This window comes from Lithobates pipiens, unplaced genomic scaffold (genome assembly GCF_037356315.1).
Source record: "Lithobates pipiens isolate NorthernLeopardFrog02 unplaced genomic scaffold, aLitPip1_a1.2 Scaffold_25, whole genome shotgun sequence".
Classification (NCBI taxonomy): domain Eukaryota; kingdom Metazoa; phylum Chordata; class Amphibia; order Anura; family Ranidae; genus Lithobates; species Lithobates pipiens.
Genome location: NW_027507787.1, coordinates 93,639,790 through 93,659,902, shown reverse-complemented (window position 1 = coordinate 93,659,902; position 20,113 = coordinate 93,639,790). Strand labels below are relative to the sequence as shown.

The following is a 20,113-nucleotide window of genomic DNA, read 5'->3' as shown; positions in this document are numbered from 1 at the left end:
GCTCTCTGTAGCAGGAAGGCAGCTGGGAGAAGGCCACGGACCGTGGAATCAGGATGGATGGATCTCTGGATGAGGAGGTAACAGACACAGAAGCAAGCAGGAGCCAGCAGAAGAGTCAGGTACAAGTAGAGGTTCAGCAACGAGAAACAGTCCAAGAAGGGTCAAACAAGCCGGGGTCGGAGCAGGAGAGATCAGCAAGGTCAGACGGAGCCGGGTCAGGTATCAGATAGGGTTCAGGCAGAATAGCAGGTAACTTCGGGTACAAGCTGCAGACGAGACAGCACAGAGCCCCTGTAGCTGTGCCTTTAAATAAGGCCACTGGCGCCAATCGTGCTAACGCTCGCCCGTGCGTGCGTGTACCGCGCGCACATGCGAACGACCCACGTGCCCACAACGACCTGCGGCACGAACGCGCGTGTGCGTACGGAGAGCCGATCGCACGGAACGGGCGGATTCCTGACAGTTGTAGTCTCTAATGGGGACACTTTCTAACAGACTGTCCACTGGACATTGTCAGAGAAAGACCTCCCTCCAGGTCCAATTAGACTCTGTTAAACAGTGTTAAAAAAAAAAAAGGCAGAAGTTGTACTTTATGCAAAATGAAGGAGCAGGGGCGGGTCATGAGCAGGGCCTGAAAGGGGGCCCTTGCTTAATTTGGTCCGGGGGCCCTGGATGTTGTCAGTCCACCCCTGTCTCAAAGTATAGTGCTAGTGTGCGGGACAAGGATTCCACATTCTTTTTATCATCCAAAATAGATTCATTCAATCGCCATGTTCTTTCCAGGCTCCCAGTCATATTGTTAAACTTATAGGAGCATGGTCTGACATGGTGATTGACTCAATAGTTGGTGAATTTACATAATTCAGATAATATTGATCGATCAACAACATATCGATCCTTGTATATACATTGTGTATTTTGGAGTAATAACTGTAATCCCTGCGCCGCTCATGCAGCACCCTCCAACTGTCCACCAAATGCAGAGAGCGAAGGCGCTGTTTAACCCTTTCATGACTAAACCTATTTTTGACATTTGGTGTTTACAAGTTTAAATCCATATTTTTTTCTAGAAAATTACTTAGAACCCCCAAACATCATATATATTTTTTTAGCAGAGAATCTAGAGAATAAAATGGCAATTGTTGCAATATTTTATGTCACAAGGTATTTGTGCAGCGGTGTTTTAAACGCAACTTTTTGGGAAAAGGGACACTTTCATGATTTTGGCCACGGCCTGCTGGAAGTTTATAAAATAAGAAACTGAAACTAATGTTATAAACTAACAAAACGGACCTTAGTTTACAGACTTACTTTACTAGAATACATTAAGCTTGTGTATTTTTATTTAAAAAGTATAAATTTGGCTGGAACACCGCTTTAAAAACTATAGGATAATGGTGTTGTGGTAACTTGCCCAAATAAAAAATAAAAAAAAACACAATATTATTCTTGATATCACTAGAAAAAAAAGCCTTTGAAAATTTGTTTGAAATAACTCCATCATTATCTCCAGCAAAGGCACGTTACGAATGTTAATTCGCCATTATGAACGCTAGTTTACAAGACCGACTGATTCCGGCTCGTCCTTGCTTCCGAGCATGTGTGTTTGTACTTTGGACTTTTGTCCAACGGACTTGTGTACATACGCTCGGAAAATCCGACAACACACATTTGTCCGCAGAAAATGTGAAAACCTGCTGGCCAACATTTGTTGGCGGAAAGTCAGACAACAATTGTCCGATGGAGCATACACACGGTTGGATTTACCGCCAACAGCCTGACATTGAAAATTTCCTGTTAGTAAGTCCGACCGTGTGTACGAAGCTTAACACTGGGGTCAGTAACTTGTAGATTGCGGTCTGCCAATTGAACTCTGACAGGTGACTGGTAGATTGTGGTCTGGGCTTGCTGGCTCCCAATTCCAGCATCAGAGGGCAATGCAGAAGGACTACTTGTAAAGTTGGAGCTGTAGTAGGGAACAAGAGCCGCATAAGTCGATACCTCCTCTGTAGTCCTGGTTCCTGTCCCATGCGTAGTGATACCAACTGCACCCCACCTCTTATCCCGGCTAGCGGTCTCTAGAGTGGTGCCAGCAGCAGGAAAGAACTGATCTTCCAGTCAGTGTGAAGCAATACACTGGGCATAATAGTATGGGGCTGCTTTCACACTGAAGTGCTGCTGTTTTCCCACACCGCGGGTGCAGTGCAGTGTACCTGCAACCTTCTTGCAGGTTTTCTGCTTTCAGATTTAAATTATATCCTGTGGGTTTGGTGCACTTTCTGCAAGCGCACCACACCTGCAGGATATACTAGAAGTCAATGGCAAAGCACAGCTAACCCAAGAAAGTTGCAGATGCACTGCATTGCAGACCACAGTTTGGGAAAACCGCAGTACTTCAGTGTGTAGGCAGCCTTATAGGGTGCTCAGAACAGTAAGGGTTCATTTACATTTGCATTTTGGGGGGTGGTAAAACACCATAGTTACGTTTTTTTTTTATAACACCTCATCCCAACTGCACCCCCTTTAGCTGCAGTGGCCAGGGGTGTACACATGTCGCAGCCACAGCAGGAGTTATACACCCTGTCCAGGGCTGTCTTTAAGGCAGGGCAAAAGGGGCAGCTGCCCTGGGCCCTCTCATTGTTGTGGGGCCCAAAGCAGCTGCCTCATACTTGCCAACTATCCCAGTTTAAATTCCCTTGTTCCTTGAAGTTTTAGTCCCGTGCTGTGTCCCGATATCTCAGTGTGAAGTGATGGTACTAAATGCTGCCCAGCTCCGCCCTATTGTTGTGTACAGATGACTCACCTGTAGACCCTGTGTTTACATGTAAATAACCAACATTCATATGTAAATAGCGGAGGCATTACTAAGCAAATAGCTGTGGCCGGCAGCATTGATATGTAAATAAAGGCGGCATTCATATGTACAGTATAAGTATATCAGCTCCCCTGCAGTGAGGAGATGATGTGCTGTAACCTCTAGCAACCAATCAGTGAGCAGCAGTACTATACAGTAATCTCTAGCAACCAATTAACAAGCAGAAATCATTTGCTGTAACCTCTAGTAACTAATCAGTGAGCCGTAATGTGTGCTGTAACCTCTAGCAACCAGCCAGTAAGCAGTATTGATATGCTGTTACCACTGGCAACCCATCGCAATCGCTGCCTGATCTGATACAGTAAACTGATTTTAAGTCGAGCTGCTATTTATTTTATGTCTCAGAGCAGGTGGAGAGTGAAAATGGGGGGTGGGGGCCCAAGAATTTTTTTTGCCCAGGGTCCAATCAATATTAAAGACAGCCCTGGCCCTGTCATGGTTGGTGGGTGTAGCAGTTGCCAGACGTGACCCATTCAAGTGAATGAGGCCACTTTGCAAGTGCCCTGGAACCTTGTACAATACAGCAAACAAGGGGTTAAAGCAATTCTGTTGCTTTCTCACCACCTGCTTTAACCCCTTGGACCCTGCAGAAGCATGCAGTTGCAGGGCACTTACAGAGTGGCCCCATTTACTTGAATGTGTCATGATTGTCAGACAGTAGCACCCACCAAAAGCAACAGGGGGCTTAATTCCTGCTGCCTCAGCAGCTAAATGGGGTAGGGATATTGGGCTGTAAAACCCCAACTCCACAGGGTTTTACAACCCCCCAACTTTACCCTAAGGGTGCCTCTACCAAATGCAACTAAGGGCTCATTCACAAGTACAGCAGGCACTGCTGCTCCTCTGAAAAGCGATGTGTTTGACAGGTGGTGAGCAGGTGATATGTTGCTTCCTCACCACCTCATTTAAACCCATGTTTGCTGTGCAATGCACACGATTGTGACACAGTAGTATGGCAATTAGAGGTTTAAATCAGCAATAAAAAAAGGAATTTGGCGGAGGCTAAGAGCAATTGAGGGGACTTCTATAGAACATATTTTTTTAAATCAGGGTTAAGTGGCACATTAATGGTTACAACGTTCCCAAATTGCTGGTCATTTGGTAGATACCTTATGTAGAAACGAAAGGTGCCTGTTCCCTGCGATATTTTGTCTGCAGGGCGTGTGACAAAACACATCAGAGGTGGGGTCTAGTGACATCAGCATGCACATCTAGGAAGCTATCATCCTGTGTTTTTTTTTTTTTTTTTTAAATAACAAACATGTTATACTTACCTCCTCTGTGCAGTTGGTTTTGTGCAGTCGGGTCCCTCTTTGCTGCTCCTAGCTCCTCCCTCCTTTGAGTGCCCTCAGCCAGCAGCTTGCTACAGGGGCCACCCAAACCAAGTCAGAGCTCTGTGTATACATTCAGACACCTCAATCTGGCCCCTTCCCCTATCTCTCCTGATTGGCTGACTGACATTGATTGACAACCGTGGGAGCCAATGACGCTGCTGCTCTGTCTCAGCCGATCAGGAGGAGTGTACTGGATGGCTGAGGGGATTGTGGACATCGCTGGAGAGAGAGGGAGCTCAGATAGGTAATTGGGGGGTGGTGGGGTGGAGGGGGGGCAGCTACACACAGAAGGCATAGAATGGATTGAGATGAAAAAAACCCTTCTGCCTTTACAACTCCTTTTGTGGTCTGTGTATGATCTGAGTGCACCGGATTTAGTGCACCAACAAATGTGAGTTTTTTTATTTTATACGTTTCTATTAGGCTCGGTTCACACAGGGGCGACTGCGATCCGACTTGAGGTCGCCCCTAGTCGCCTCAGGTCGGACAACATTTAAAAATCAATGTAAGTGAATGAGAGCCGTCTTAATGCACGCTACTGAAGTCGCCTCCGACTTCAAAGGAAGTTCCTGTACTACTTCAATCCGACTTGTAGGCGACTTGTACCCATTGATTTCAATGGAGGTTGCCTCCAAGTCGGATCTCTGTCTATACGGAGGAGACTTTGACAGAATTACTAGCTCTGAAGGGGGAACTCCACGCCAAATTTCAGAAAAAAATTTGGCGTGGGTTCCCCCTCCGAGAGCATACCAGGCCCTTAGGTCTGGTATGGATTCCAAGGGGAACCCCCCTACGCCGAAAAAACGGCGTGGGGGTCCCCCCCAGATCCACACCAGACCCTTATCCGAGCACGCTACCCGGCCGGCCAGGAAAGGGGGTGGGGACGAGCGGGCGGCCCCCCTCCTCCTGAGCCGTACCAGGCCGCGTGCCCTCAACATGGGGGGGTGCCTTGGGAGAGGGGGGCGTGCGGCCCCCCCACCCCAAAGCACCTTGTCCCCATGTTGATGAGGACAAGGGCCTCTTCCCGACAACCCTGGCCGTTGGTTTCGGGGTCTGCGGGCGGGGAGCTTATCGGAATCCGGGAGCCCCCTTTAATAAGGGGGCCCCCGGATACCGGCCCCCCACCCTATGTGAATGAGTATGGAGTACAATGTACCCCTACCCATTCACCTGTAAAATAAAAGTACAAAAAAAACACAACACACCAGATAAAATACTTTATTGCACAGCTCCGGGGGTCTTCCGTCTTCGGGGGTCTTCTCGCCGGACTCCTCCGCTATCTTCTTGTAGCTCTTTTGCTAGCGGAGGAGTCCGGCTTTCTTCCTCGCCGCCGGCCTCTTCTTCCGACTTCGGGGGTCTTGTCCCCCTCTTCGGTTCTTCTGCCGGGCAACCCGCCTTCTTATAGCTCTTTTACAGGCGGTGGCCCGGTCTTCTGTCGCCGCCGCCGCCTTCCGTTCTTCTTCTCCAGGAGATGTTGACTCGACACTCTCTCCGGCCGGAATGCCAGGGACGCGCTGCGCTGCCACTTATATAGGGACAAGGGGCGGTGTCACATGGGTTGATGTCACATGGGTTGGTCACATGGGTTGATGTCACATGGTAAGGGGCGGGGTCATCATGTGACATCAACCCATGTGACCAACACATGTGACATCAACCCATGTGACACCGCCCCTTGTCCCTATATAAGTGGCAGCGCAGCGTGTCCCTGGCATTCCGGCCGGAGAGAGCGCCGAGTCAACGTCTCCTGGAGAAGAAGAATGGAAGGCGGCGGCGGCGGCGGCAACAGAAGACCGGGCCACCGCCTGTAAAAGAGCTATAAGAAGGCGCGGTGGCCCGGCAGAAGAACCGAAGAGGGGGACAAGACCCCCGAAGTCGGAAGAAGAGGCCGGCGGCGAGGAAGAAAGCCGGACTCCTCCGCTAGCAAAAGAGCTACAAGAAGATAGCGGAGGAGTCCGGCGAGAAGACCCCCGAAGACGGAAGACCCCCGGAGCTGTGCAATAAAGTATTTTATCTGGTGTGTTGTGTTTTTTTTGTACTTTTATTTTACAGGTGAATGGGTAGGGGTACATTGTACCCCATACTCATTCACATAGGGTGGGGGGCCGGTATCCGGGGGCCCCTTATTAAAGGGGGCTCCTGGATTCCGATAAGCCCCCCGCCCGCAGACCCCGACAACCAACGGCCAGGGTTGTCGGGAAGAGGCCCTTGTCCTCATCAACATGGGGACAAGGTGCCAAGGCGCCTGCTCGTCCCCACCCCCTTTCCTGGCCGACCGGGTAGCGTGCTCGGATAAGGGTCTGGTGTGGATCTGGGGGGGACCCCCACGCCGTTTTTTTCGGCGTAAGGGGTTCCCCTTGGAATCCATACCAGACCTAAGGGCCTGGTATGCTCTCGGAGGGGGAACCCACGCCAAATTTTTTTCAGAAATTTGGCGTGGAGTTCCCCCTTCAGAGCTCATTCTCTGATTGGCCACGGCAAAAGTTGCCTGGCCTTGCGCGACTTGTAAGTCGCCCCAAGTCGCGCTGTCAAGTAGTGCCAAGTCGCGCTGTCAATCATTCACAAGTCGTCTCCAAGTTGCCTTCCCAAAGTCGTGTCGCCCCTAGTCGCCCCTGTGTGAACCGAGCCTTAGTATACATTTTATAAAAAATAAAAATAAAAGATTCCACACTATGGTAGCCCTTTGTCCTGCCACAGATATTTGTTTATTTATCTATTTGCTACTGGCCTACATGCAAGATGTTTTTCACCCATGGACACTGATATCACAGCAGTTATTTTTTGCATTTGTTTAAAACAAATAAACGTAATTGTGATAAAGTGGAGTTCCAGGCTTTTTATGTTTATTAACCACTTGCTTACTGGGCACTTAAACACCCTTCCTGCCCAGACCAATTTTCAGCTTTCGGTGCTCTCACACTTTGAATGACAATTACTCAGTCATGCAACACTGTACCCAAGTGAGTTTTTTGTCCTTTTTTTCCCACAAATAGAGCTTTCTTTTGGTGGTATTTGATCACCTCTGGGGTTTTTATTTTTTGCGCTATAAATTAAAAAAGACCGAAAATTTTGAAAAAAAAAACGCATATTTCTTTGTTTCTGTGACAGAATTATGCAAATTATTAATTTTTCTTCATAAATTTTGGCCACAATTTATAATGCTACATATCTTTGGTAAAAATAACCCAAATTAGTGGATATTATTTGGTCTTTGTGAAAGTTAGAGAGTCTACAAGCTGTGGTGCGAATCGCACAAAATTGATCACATCTGATGTACTGGTGGCCGATCTCAATTCTTGTGACCCGAACAAGCCAGGAAAGTACAAATACCCCCCAAATGACCCCTTTTTGGAAAGTAGACATCCCAAGGTATTTAGTAAGAGGCATAGTGAGCTTTTTGATGTTGTCATTTTTTTCCCACAATTCTTTGCAAGATTTTTCATTTTTTTTATTTTTCTCCACAAAATTGTCATTGTAATAGGTTATTTCTCTCACATGGCATGTGTATACCACAAATGACACCCCCAAAAAAATTCTGCTACTCCTCCTGAGTATTACAATACCACATGTGTGGGACTTTTTCACAGCCTGGCCACATAGAGAGGCCCAACATACAGGGAGCACCATCATGTGTTCTAGGAACATAAATTACACATCTAACTTGTTGACTACTTATTACACTTTTGAAGGCCCTGGAGCACCAGGACAATGACACGTGACACTGATGACAGATGGCACTGATACGTGGCAATGATGACACTTATACGTGGCACTGATGACAGATGGCACTAATATGTGGCAATGATGACAGATGGCACTAATATGTGGCACTGATGACACGTGGCACTTATACGTGGCACTAATACGTGGCACTGAAGACACGTGGCACTAATACGTGGCACTGATGACAGATGGCACTAATACGTGCCACCGATGACAGATGGCACTAATACGTGGCACCGATGACGCGTGACACTGATGACAGATGGCACTGATAAGTGGCATTGATGACACGTGACACTGACAACAGATGGCACGTGACACTGACAGGTGGCACTGATGACAAATGGCACTGATACGTTGCACTGATGACAGATGGCACTAATACGTGGCACTGATGACAGATGGCACTGGGGACAAATGGCACTGACAACAGGTGGCACTGGGGACAGGTGGCACTGGGGCAGGATGGCACTGGGGCAGATGGCACTGGGGCAGGATAGCACTGGGGCAGGATGGCACTGGAGGAGGATCGCACTTTTTTTTTTACACTGACGGCCGCTGCAGCCGTTCATCTCTCCCCTCTCACACTCTGTCTGTGTGAGGAGGGAGAGCGGCGCTGAGAGATGACCTCATATGTTTACATATGAGATCATCTCCCATTGGACACGCCGATCGCGCTGTAAACGGCCGCTGTGATTGGCCGTTTACAGCGATCTGTGTTTGCCTGTCCCCGGGGGACACGGCAAACGCAGAACTTCCCCGATGTGCGCCCGCGGCGGCGCGCATTGCGGAAGTAAACAACAGGACGTCCAGGGACGGCCTCCCGGACAAAAGCGCCTGCTCTACGGCCGTCATTCGGCTATAGGGCGGGCGCGAGGTGGTTAAAAGTCAGCAGCTACAAAAAGTGTAGTTGCTGACTTTTAATAAACAGACACTTACCTGTTCCACGGTCCTCTCCCCCTCCGCTCCACCGGCGCCTCCATTGCCACTCTGGGCACCCGGCAGTGACAGCTTTCGGCTTCACGGCCGAGCACACACGGCGCATGGGCGAGTGGACAGGCCATCTCCTGGGACCTCTCACGTGTCCCAGAAGATCGCCTAGAGGGAGGGGCGAAAGGAGGAGTTGCCTTGGCGGTCCCTGGGCAGAAGGAGGAAGTGGGACAGGAAGTCCCCCTCCTAATGAAGCCCCCACTCCCCCCCCCCCAAAAACGACATGCCAAATGTGGCATGTAAGGGGGCGAGGAGTGCTTAAAGCGGAAGTTCCCTTTTTGGGTGGAACTCCGCTTTAAGGCACACTGTTGGTCTGCCCTTATTGGTCATTTGTTTATCTTTATTATTCACAATAGAGGATTGAGAATATTTTTTCACTTCCATGATCCAGTAGGGGAGCGTTGTACCATCACTATCATGAGATACTTTATGTACTTGGAACGTCCTTTTCATTTCAGTCAGGCAATATGGAACCATTAATGCAGCAGTTCAGTATTTATATTATGTATTGGGTGGATTTGATTTAACTCAAGTCGAAAAATAGTAAATTTTTTGGGGGTGATATATTCATGTCCTTTGTGAATGCACCCCTTGATTATTTGCTAGGTGTTATTCGATTTAAAGTTTTTACTTTGAATAAGGAGATTTTTTATTTTTATTTTTATTTGTGCAGAGTCTATTTCGTATTAGTATTTTTTGCATTTTTGAATAGGTGGGTGTATTAGTGCACAGCCTCTTGAGCCGTGCGTTCCGGAGCATATATATGCGCTCCGTTGTTGACTGTAGGTGACGTATTTCCCTTCGAGTCATTCCCGATGTCGGATGTGCTTTGACCGGAGGTGACGTATTTCCTTCCACGTCACTTCCGGCGTCAGGTGCACCGGCGCTTCCTGTGGACGTTGCGTTCCAGCGCCGTTGTCTGGAAACGTCACGCTCTAATCGGGGACACGCCCACCGCGGGATTAGTCTCCCATGTAGGGCGTGTGTTATCATTTCACTCATGACCCGGATATGAGGTTGGTTATGCAATGAGATACGCCCACTGTGGGATCAGTCTTCTTATTGGGCGTCTGTCATTATTTCAGCTATGACCCGGATATGAGGTTTTTTGTGCGACGGGAATATCCTTAGTATTTTGTCTTTCTAGGTGGATTAAAGCTGATTTTATTTATCGGTTTACTCCGTATGGGTTATGGCAGTAAAACGCTGGCAGATTTTTGTTGTAGCATTAGAGCGAGGCGTGGAACGCACGCCGGGCGCCATCTTAAACCGGAAGTAATATACGGTGACACAGGCAGATGGAATTTTCGCCCAGATTGAAAGGGGGGATATAAAAGTGAGTGTGCTACAGTGGAGTGTTACCCCAGATGACGTCTTTGGAGGACGAAACGCGTCGGAACTCCTGCTGTAGCACTGTTTTTATTGACTAAGCGCTTGATTCTTTGGTTACATGTAAGTTCATTACCTTTTTATTAAATTTTTTTCTTAAACGGAATTACACTATTGTGGCCCCTATTTTCTCTTTGTATGGGTTCAATACTATTTGAGTTGGATTTTACTGCTGAAGGATTTGTCAACTAGCCGAGACATCCAGTCTGATTCACTACTTTCCTGGAAAAATTACGTCTAAAATCTCGTATACGAGTACACAAGCCTGTGTGACCCTCCGAATGTAGATTCGTGTGGGTCCATTACATCTGGTAAGCCTTTATCTTGAAAGGTGACGGGAATACCACATGGTGTCTGCATGTTAGTCTCATTTAAAGGAAGGTGGATGGTGACCTTTATCTCACGTTTGGATTTGATCAACGTTTATATAGAGACTTTTATTTTTTATTTTTATTTTTTCTTTGGACTTTTTTTATATACACTTACGAATTATACACTTAAGGTGTATTTCTTGCACACTATATGAGTTCCGTGATTGGTTAAAATATTTTATGATCACATATTGCTATGTATTAGTTTGTTCTCTAGCGCTACACTATGATTTAATCTTTAAATGTAAGGACTTATTCTTGCTGGTAGTTAGAATCTTTAATATTTGCAAACAAAATTAAGGCTTCCTATTTAGAATAATAAGCTGTCAGGTTAATAAAACAGCGATATCAGAACCAATTCAATCTTAGTTTGTAGTGTACATAGTTTTACAAAATAACGGGATAAAGGAATATTCCTGATTTTTTTTATCTCATCGTTACTGTTAAATTGTGTTAATGCATCAATGCATGTATCCTAAGTAGAAAACTATCTTTAGATAGATTTTTTACTCCAAAAACATTTTATTGAAATAAATTGGATAAAATCAAATCTGATTTAAATAAAATAAATCAGATTTTTTTAAGTCATTGATTTTTATCCACCCTGTTATGTAATGTTTCCTCAGTGGTGCGCACACAGCAATGCAGTCCTAAAAGTTCTAACCTTCCATACTTTAGTATACATTGTGTTTAGATTGTGGTCAATGCTGCTGTTGAGGGAAGGAGGGGAAATGGGGGTCTAGTCACTTCATTTTATATGTGTGACCTGTCAAATAGACAAATTTTGCCCCCACTTTCTGTTCTGTCTGAAACCTATCAAAAAAAACGGAACAGAAATGTTCAAAAATTTCCAAAAATTCACAGACAACAGTAAAAAATTGGTAAAGAATTACCCTACTTCACTCTCTCAAACATTAAAAAAAATAAAGACTGAATATGCTCACACAATCCACTAATCTTTCTCCTATGTCCTTGCAGCCTTAAAACATGTCCTACACCACATCCCAGGTTGGGAACATTATTATTCGGACACAGGTGGTTCCTGCTCCAGATCCCTATGGCTCAAATGTATTCCCATCCACCACCACTGTGACTCCTATGACCAGCAAACACTTCAAGAAGATACCTGTCAAGGCATTAAGTGTGAGTTATTGGACTGTATGGCGATGATATCTCGTAGACATGTGCACTGACAATAAATTTGTTCATTTTCGTTTCATTTCTTTTTGCTTTTTACAGAAATCCAAACATTCTGAAATTCGAATTTCCGAAATTCCAAATTTTCGGAATTTGAGAATTCGGAAATTAAAAGATTTGAAAATCCGAAAATGTGAAAATCTGAAAAAAGAAAGAAAATCAGTAAAATTTGAAATGATAACTAACTACCGTATATACTCGAGTATAAGCCGAGATTTTCAGCCTCTTTTTTGAGGCTGAAAGTGCCCCCCTCGGCTTATACTCGAGTCATCGCTGTCTGCCCGCTCGATCAGCGTGTCGAGCAGACAGACAGCGGCCATTCTGATTCAAAAGCCGCGCCTCCGGCTCCGCCTTCGCCTGTGATAGGCGGAACACTGAATTTCCCAGCAGCCTGTGTTCCGCCTATCACGGGCATCCGCTCATCCTCGTACTACGGACGAGGATGATACGACGTCCGTGATAGGCGGAACACAGGCTGCTGGGAAATTCAGTGTTCCGCCTATCACAGGCGAAGGAGGAGGCGCGGCTTTTGAATTTTACAATGGCCGCCGACGAAGAGGGCACGGGACGGAGGCAAGGCAACGCACGGCACGGGACAGGACGGGACGGGACGGGACGAAGGCAAGGCACGACACGGGACGGAGGCTCGGGACAAAGGTAGGCTGGACACACACACACACACACACACACACACACACACACACACACACACACACACACACACACACACACACACACACACACACACATGGAGACACACACACACGGATGGATGGATGGATGGAGACACACACACAGGGATGGATGGATGGATGGATACACACACACACAGGGATGGATGGATGGATGGAGACACACACACACAGGGATGGATGGATGGATGGATGGAGACACACACACACAGGGATGGATGGATGGATGGATGGAGACACACACACACAGGGATGGATGGATGGATGGACACACACACACACAGGGATGGATGGACGGACACACAGGGATGGACGGACACACAGGGATGGACGGACACACACACAGGGATGGACAGGCATGTCTCACCCTCGGCTTATACACGAGTCAATAAGTTTGCCAGTTTTTTTGGGGGTAAATTGGGGGCCTCGGCTTATATTCGGGTCGGCCTATACTCGAGTATATACGGTAATAATAACTAAATATTAAATTATAGGTATTGGAATTTCCTTTCAAATTTGACTGTTTGTGAACGTAATGAATACAAATTTATCTGAAGTTACAAATTATCCAAAATAACGAATTCTGCATCTAAACAAATATCAAAGAAATGGAGGTTTAGGATACTGTTCTGCTATTTACCAGCCAACATCCCAATCTTAAATCTAGTACAAGGTTTCCCCTTAGGAGTGGGAGTTTAAAGGCATAGATTATCAGACATACAACGTAGCAAAAAAATATAAAATAACTTTATTTAGACAATGTATCAAAATTAATGACGTGATATTCATACATACATATATAGAAAATATATATTTATCTGTGCAAAATAGCTTTCGAGTGTATAATATCATGGATATCTCACAGAGAGCAAATGCACTCAAAATATGGACATATGACAAATAATTATATATATTCGATGAATCCTACGCGTTGCGGAGTGTCCCCCACTATTTCTTCACGGATTATCAAATATACAATTTATTCTAAATGTAACAATCTAAAATGTAAAAAATACATGGTTTTAAACAACATAATTGAATAGGTGTTTGTATCAATCAATACAACAAATAAATCGAAAGATGCATATGCGTCACTAGTATACTCACGCATCCAATATAGAAATCCAAGAAACATGGATAAATGACACAGAAATTAAAAGAATGTATATAAATTCCTGGTTGGTGGGAGAAGTGGATGCCGATAACACCTGAAGGCAATCCGGGACCGCATCAACAGAGAAGCTGGAAATAAGGAAGGGGGCTAGTATACCACTAACACTAACTTTTATAGTCCCCTATTCTTTGCCCAAAACCCCACCAGAAGAAGGGGGCTGGCCAAAGAGTCAGGAAGTGCCCACTGGTTTCAAAGTGCTCAAGAACATATACAATAAAAAAGTATGTATATGCCTCAAAAAGGTGCTGTGTGTGCATAGAAAAAGACAACAGGAGATGAGAAAACGCACTGATTCAGAGAACTACGATGTCAAAAATCCACTGATTCAGGAGAATAGGATATCCATTCCTAGTCTTCATGCAATATAAGCTGATGAACGTGACTGTATCACAAGTCCATAATGCAGATATTTTTTAATGGCTTAAAACTGTCATGGTTATGCAATAGAGTTTGTCTGCTTACCTGTCTCCATGTGTTCATCTCTAGAGACCAGCCGACTCTCACCTGACTGCTTTTGTAATCCCTCCTCTGGCATGGCTCCACCCTAGCTCCTATCAGAGAACTCTATATTAACCTGTGCACTGCAGGCCAACCCTGCTGATCAACCTTTGTGTGTTTGGCTTGCTGTTACCTGCCGTGTGCTCTTCAGTTGTTCTGTTACCGACTTTGGCGTGTCCCTGGCTATCCCGGTTTGCCTGTGATCCTGACATTTTGGTGTGTCCCTGACTATCCCTGTTTGCCTGTGATCCTGACCTTTTGGCATGTCCCTGACTATCCCTGTTTGCCTGTGATCCTGAACCTTTGGCGTGAACTCTGCTGTCCTTGTCTGCTTGTGGCCCCCGACCTTGGCTTAATCCCTCACTATCCCTATCCTCCTGTTGCCTACTGTGGGTGTGAGCTGGGGGTCGCGACCTGGAGCCAGTTGCAGCCCAGTCCATCCTCACCACTAGAGGCTCTGGTGAACACCTGCTGGCTCTTAGACTCTGCGCCCCAGGGAATCTTACTCTCTAACCCTAGTGGGATCTGTCTTGGTGTTCCGGCGGCCTTGCCTTCCTTATCACCTTAACTCCCGTCCGCAGCAGTCAGTCGTAGGGTCCACAACCTTGCGGTGCACTCCTGATCCCTACGGTGTGCATCTGTCACCTGGCCTCAAGGTGACCTGACAGTTTGATCAGCCATGGATCCGGCTGATGTGCCGCTTCCTGCAGTCAATCCTTTGCAGGGCATAGTTCGGAGACTCGAGACCCAGGAATCTAATCAGACTCAGGTGATGCGATTCCTTCAAGATCTGGCTTCCCGCTCTGAGCAGCTGCAGGCTTCCTTGGGAACCCCGAACCTGCAGCCTTAAGTACAGTCAGCAGCTGCACCTATCGCACCAGTCGCATCCACGCATTCATTATTACTGCCAGCTCCGTCCCGTTTCGCTGGGGACTCCAAGACCTGCAGGGGCTTCCTCAGCCAATGCACCATTCATTTTGAGCTCCAGCCTCAAAACTTTCTGTCTGATTGGGCAAAGGTAGCCTATATCATTTCCCTCCTCTCCGGTGAAGCTTTAGCCTGGGCTGCTCCCCTGTGGGAGAAAAATGATCCGGTGGTTTACAGCCTGTCCAACTTCTTGAAGCTCTTTCATAATATCTTCGAGGAGCCAGCTCGGGTTTCTTCTGCGGCTAGTGCCCTTTTACGCCTTCGCCAATAATTTTGTTCAGTGGGACAATATGCACTTCAGTTCCGTATCCTCACAGCTGAATTGAGCTGGAACAATGAGGCCCTGGTCGCAACCTTTTTACATGGCCTCTCTGACCGAGTGAAGGACGAAGTAGCAGGAAGAGCTATCCCCGCCAGTCTGGACGATGCAATTTCCTTATGCAATCAGATTGACATTCGTTTCCAGGAGAGGTCCTTAGACAAAAAAGACACCAGCACCCCCTAGGTCCTAGTCAGCCTGATCTCTTTCCCCGTCGCCCTGTGGAGCATCCTCTGCCTGCTGAGGAACCCATGCAGCTGGGCCAGACCAGACTAACCCCAGAAGAACGTGCTAGACGCAGAACTCTTGTGTCTTTATTGTGTCTTTATTGTGGGGGCAAGGGTCATTTTCGTGACTCCTGCTCGCTTCCTCCGGGAAACGCTCAGGTCTAATACATTTGGAAGGTGGAATATTGGAATCAGAAACATCACCTTCTCATCTTCTTCTTCCAGTGTTCCTCCATGTAGGCATTTCTCCCCAATCAGTCCTAGCATATCTGGACTCCGGGGCTGCCGGCAATTTTGAGGACTGGAGAACTGCTTCTTCTATGAAGCTTACCCTTTCTCCCCTCGCTACACCACTGGTAGTCTCGGCAATTGATGGCACTGTGCTTCCAGGGGGCCCTATCTGTTTCCAGATGCTACCTATTAGGATGTCGGTAGGGATACTCTACCAGGAGTGGATTTCCTCATTCTACCCAAGGCCTCTACCCGCATTGTATTGGGCCTTCCTTGGCTACAGCTCCACTCTCCACATGTGGACTGGGTTTCTGGGCAGATTCTGGCTTAGGGTCCTTCGTGTTTCTCGTCCTGTCTTCTCAAGGTGGCTCCCAAGTGGAAACTTCCCATTGCTACCACATCCGTATTGTCTGATCTTCCCACGGCATACAGCGATTACAGGGATGTGTTCTGTAAGAAGTCTGCTGAGGTGCTTCCTCCCCACAGATCTTTTGACTGTGCTATTGACCTTGTCCCTGGAGAAACCCTGCCCAGGGGTCGTACCTACCCTCTGTCCATTACAGAGACCCAGGCCATGTCTGAATATGTCGCCGAGAATCTGGAGAGAGGTTTCATCTGGAAATCCACATCGCCTGCAGGAGCAGGGTTCTTTTTCGTTGCCAAAAAGGATGGTACCCTCAGACCCTGCATCGACTATAGAGGTTTAAACGCAGTGACTATCAAAAACTGATACCCCTTACCTCTAATATCTGAGCTATTCGACAGGTTAAAGGGGGCTTCCATTTTCACTAAGTTGGATCTCAGAGGTGCATACAATCTCATTCAAATACGGGAAGGTGATGAATGGAAGATTGCGTTTAACACTAGGGACGGGCATTACGAATACCTGGTTATGCCTTTTGGTTTGTGTAAGGCTCCAGCTGTGTTCCAGAACTTTGTCAATGAAATCTTCAAGGATCTACTGTACCAGTTTGTTGTCATCTATCTGGATGATATTCTGATCTTTTCTGAAAATCTGCCTGCTCACAGAAACCATGTCCACACCGTACTTCAGCGCCTTAGAGAATAATCTCTATGCCAAGATGGAGAAATGTTCCTTTGAATGTTCTGAGGTCCTGTTTCTGGGATGTTTTGTTTCTAGTTCGGGTCTTTGCATGGATCCCGGAAAGGTCTCAGCCATTACCAACTGGCCCCTTCCCGCTAGCCTCAAGGCCACACATCACTTTCTTGGCTTCACAATTTATTATAGGCAGTTCATAAGGAATTACTCTTCCATTGCCGCGCCTATTATCGCTTTGACCAAGAAGGGTGTGAATGCCAAAGACTGGCCTCCCGAGGCTGTCTCTGCGTTTCACGATCTGAAACAGGCCTTTGTCTCTGGACCTCTCTTGAGGAGACCATATCCTGGGGACCCATTTCTTATTGAAGTAGACGCTTCTAGATGGGGGTGGGAGCTGTGCTTCTTCAGTTCTTTGAGAAGAAACGTCAACCATGTGCGTTCTTCTCCCAAAAAAATTCTCAGACAGAGAGAAATTATGCCATTGGTGATCGGGAACTTCTCGCAATTAAATTGGCATTGGAGGAGTGGCGTCATCTCTTGGAAGGTTCCCCTCACTCCATAACGATCTTTACTGGTCACAAGAATCTTCAATACCTACAGAATGCCAAACGTCTAAACACCAGACAGGCCAGGTGGAGTCTCTTTTTTTCCCGTTTTAAATTCACGATTACGTACAAACCTGGTTCCTGCAATGGTCGAGCTGATGTGCTCTCTAGGTCATTTGACACTTTGGACGAGGAGTCCACCCCTGATGCTGAGCCGATCATTCCTACTTCATGCATTGTTGCCCATTCTACCACCCTGGAATCAAAAATTCCTCCTGGCAAGACCTTTATTCCCACGGAGTTAAGAGCTAAGATCCTTCATTGGGGACATGATTCTAAGGTGGCAGGTCATGCTGGGTTCCTCCGATCCTTCCTGCTCATCAGTCGTCACTACTGGTGGCCTAATCTCCGCTCCGATGTTAAAGACTACATTAAGGCTTGTCACGTCTGTGCTCAGTCTAAATCTTCCACTCAAACCCCTGCTGGTCTTCTCATGCCTTTGCCCATTCCTAAGGAGCCCTGGTCTCATATTGCCATGGATTTTATCACTTATCTTCCACTGTCAGAGAATAATATGGCCATTTGGGTGGTAATCGATCGGTTCTCCAAGATGGCTCATTTTGTTCCTCTTCCTGGTCTCCCTTCTGCCCCTACCTTGGTTCCCATTTTTGTACGAGAGATTTTCCGCCTTCATGGTGTTCCTTCTCATGTCGTTTCGAACAGGGGTGTGCAGTTTACTTCTCGTTTTTGGAGAGCTTTTTGCAAATCCCTCAACATTACCTTGGATTTTACCTATTATTACCATCCCCAATCCAATTGCCAGACTGAGAGGGTTAATCAGGAGTTGGAGGTCTTTCTCCGTACCTTGGTCTCGGCCCATCATGATGATTGGGCATCACTATTACAGTGGGCTGAGTTCTCCCACAATAATCATGTCAACGTCAGTTCTCAGAAAAAACCCATTGTCACTGTTTATGGAAGACATCCTCAACTCCCTCTTCCTTTGACTTGTTCTTCTGACATTTTTAGCTTTGGCTGCTGTTCAGAAATCATTCAATTCCATGTGGGCTGACGTTCATGATTCCCTCCAGAAAGCTGCCAACAAATTCAAGAGTTTTACTGACAGTCGCAGGCGTAAGCCACCTTCTCTTCAGCCAGGAGACAAAGTCTGGCTCTCCACCAGGAACATCAAACTCTGGGTTCCTTCTCTCAAATTTGCCTCAAGATTCATTGGTCTGTACACCATAACTTCTAAACTGAATCCGGTTTGTTTCAAGCTCCAGATTCCCAAAAGCCTCAAAATCTCTAACTCCGGGCCATGTTGCCCTTCTGAAGCCTTTAGTCCTAAATAAGTTCTCTCGTCCTCTCTCTACCGTAGCACCGGTCTCTGATGATCAGGAGTACGAGGTTAGCCAAATTTTGGATTCCCGACTCTGTAGAGGCATTCTCCAGTACCTTGTGCACTGGAAAGGGTTTGGTCCTGAGGAGAGGTCGTGGATTTCGGCTTCCGAGGTCTTTGCACCTCATCTGTTGAGGAAGTTTCATTTGAAGTTCCCCTCTAAACCTGGTCCCAGGTGGGGAAGGGGGAGGCCTCGTAAGAGGGGGGGGTACTGTCACGGTTATGCAATAGAGTTTGCTTACCTGTCTCCATGTGTTCATCTCTAGAGACCAGCCGACTCTCACCTGACTGCTTTTGTAATCCCTCCTCTGGCATGGTTCCACCCTAGCGCCTATCAGAGAACTCTATATTAACCTGTGCACTGCAGGCCAACCCTGCTGATCAACCTTTGTGTGTTTGGCTTCCTGTTACCTGCCGTGTGCTCTTCAGTTGTTCTGTTTCCGACTTTGGCGTGCCCCTGGTTATCCCTGTTTGCCTGTGATCCTGACCTTTTGGCGTGTCCCTGACTATCCCTGTTTGCCTGTGATCTTGACCTTTTGGCGTGTCCCTGACTATCCCTGTTTGCCTGTGATCCTGATCCTTTGGCGTGAACTCTGCTGTCCTTGTCTGCTTGTGGCCCCGACCTTAGCTTAATCCCTCACTATCCCTATCCTCCTGTTGCCTACTATGGATGTGAGCTGGGGGACCCTGGGGGTCGTGACCTGGAGCCAGTTGCAGCCCAGTCCATCCTCACCACTAGAGGCTCTGGTGAACACCTGCTGGCTCTTAGACTCCGCGCCCCAGGAAATCTTACTCTCTAACCCTGGTGGCATCTGTCTTGGTGTTCCGGCGGCCCTGCCTTCCTTATCACCTTAACTCCCGTCCGCAGCAGTCAGCCGTAGGGTCCACAACCTTGAGGTGCACTCCTGGTCCCTACGGTGTGCATCTGTCACCTGGCCTCAAGGTGACCTGACAAAAACAAGTATAAACAGAGCCTCAAAGGACAATCCCACAGATGCATACATCCAAGGGAGAGAGGATATATAAATAAACAAGAAACTGAATTAAATAGGAGTAAAATTAATGTAGCCAAACAGATTCTGAACGGCCACAATATGTAACGAAAATTAATAACATTTACCTAAGCCTGTGAACAGTGCTAGTATGTTGCCTTGTCAGAAGC

At 46.9% G+C, this 20,113-nt stretch overlaps 1 protein-coding gene across 3 annotated transcripts in view; it reads left to right on the top strand.

The window, feature by feature from the left end:
• LOC143930409 (uncharacterized) overlaps nt 1-20,113 on the top strand; it is a 110,153-nt gene that overhangs the window by 45,580 nt on the left and 44,460 nt on the right. For all 3 annotated transcript variants that reach the window (XM_077454712.1, XM_077454713.1, XM_077454711.1), the window contains exon 2: nt 11,661-11,825. In XM_077454712.1, coding sequence (XP_077310838.1) covers nt 11,670-11,825 — 156 coding nt within the window. In that variant the 5' untranslated portion in view covers nt 11,661-11,669. The remainder of the gene's footprint in view (nt 1-11,660; nt 11,826-20,113) is intronic.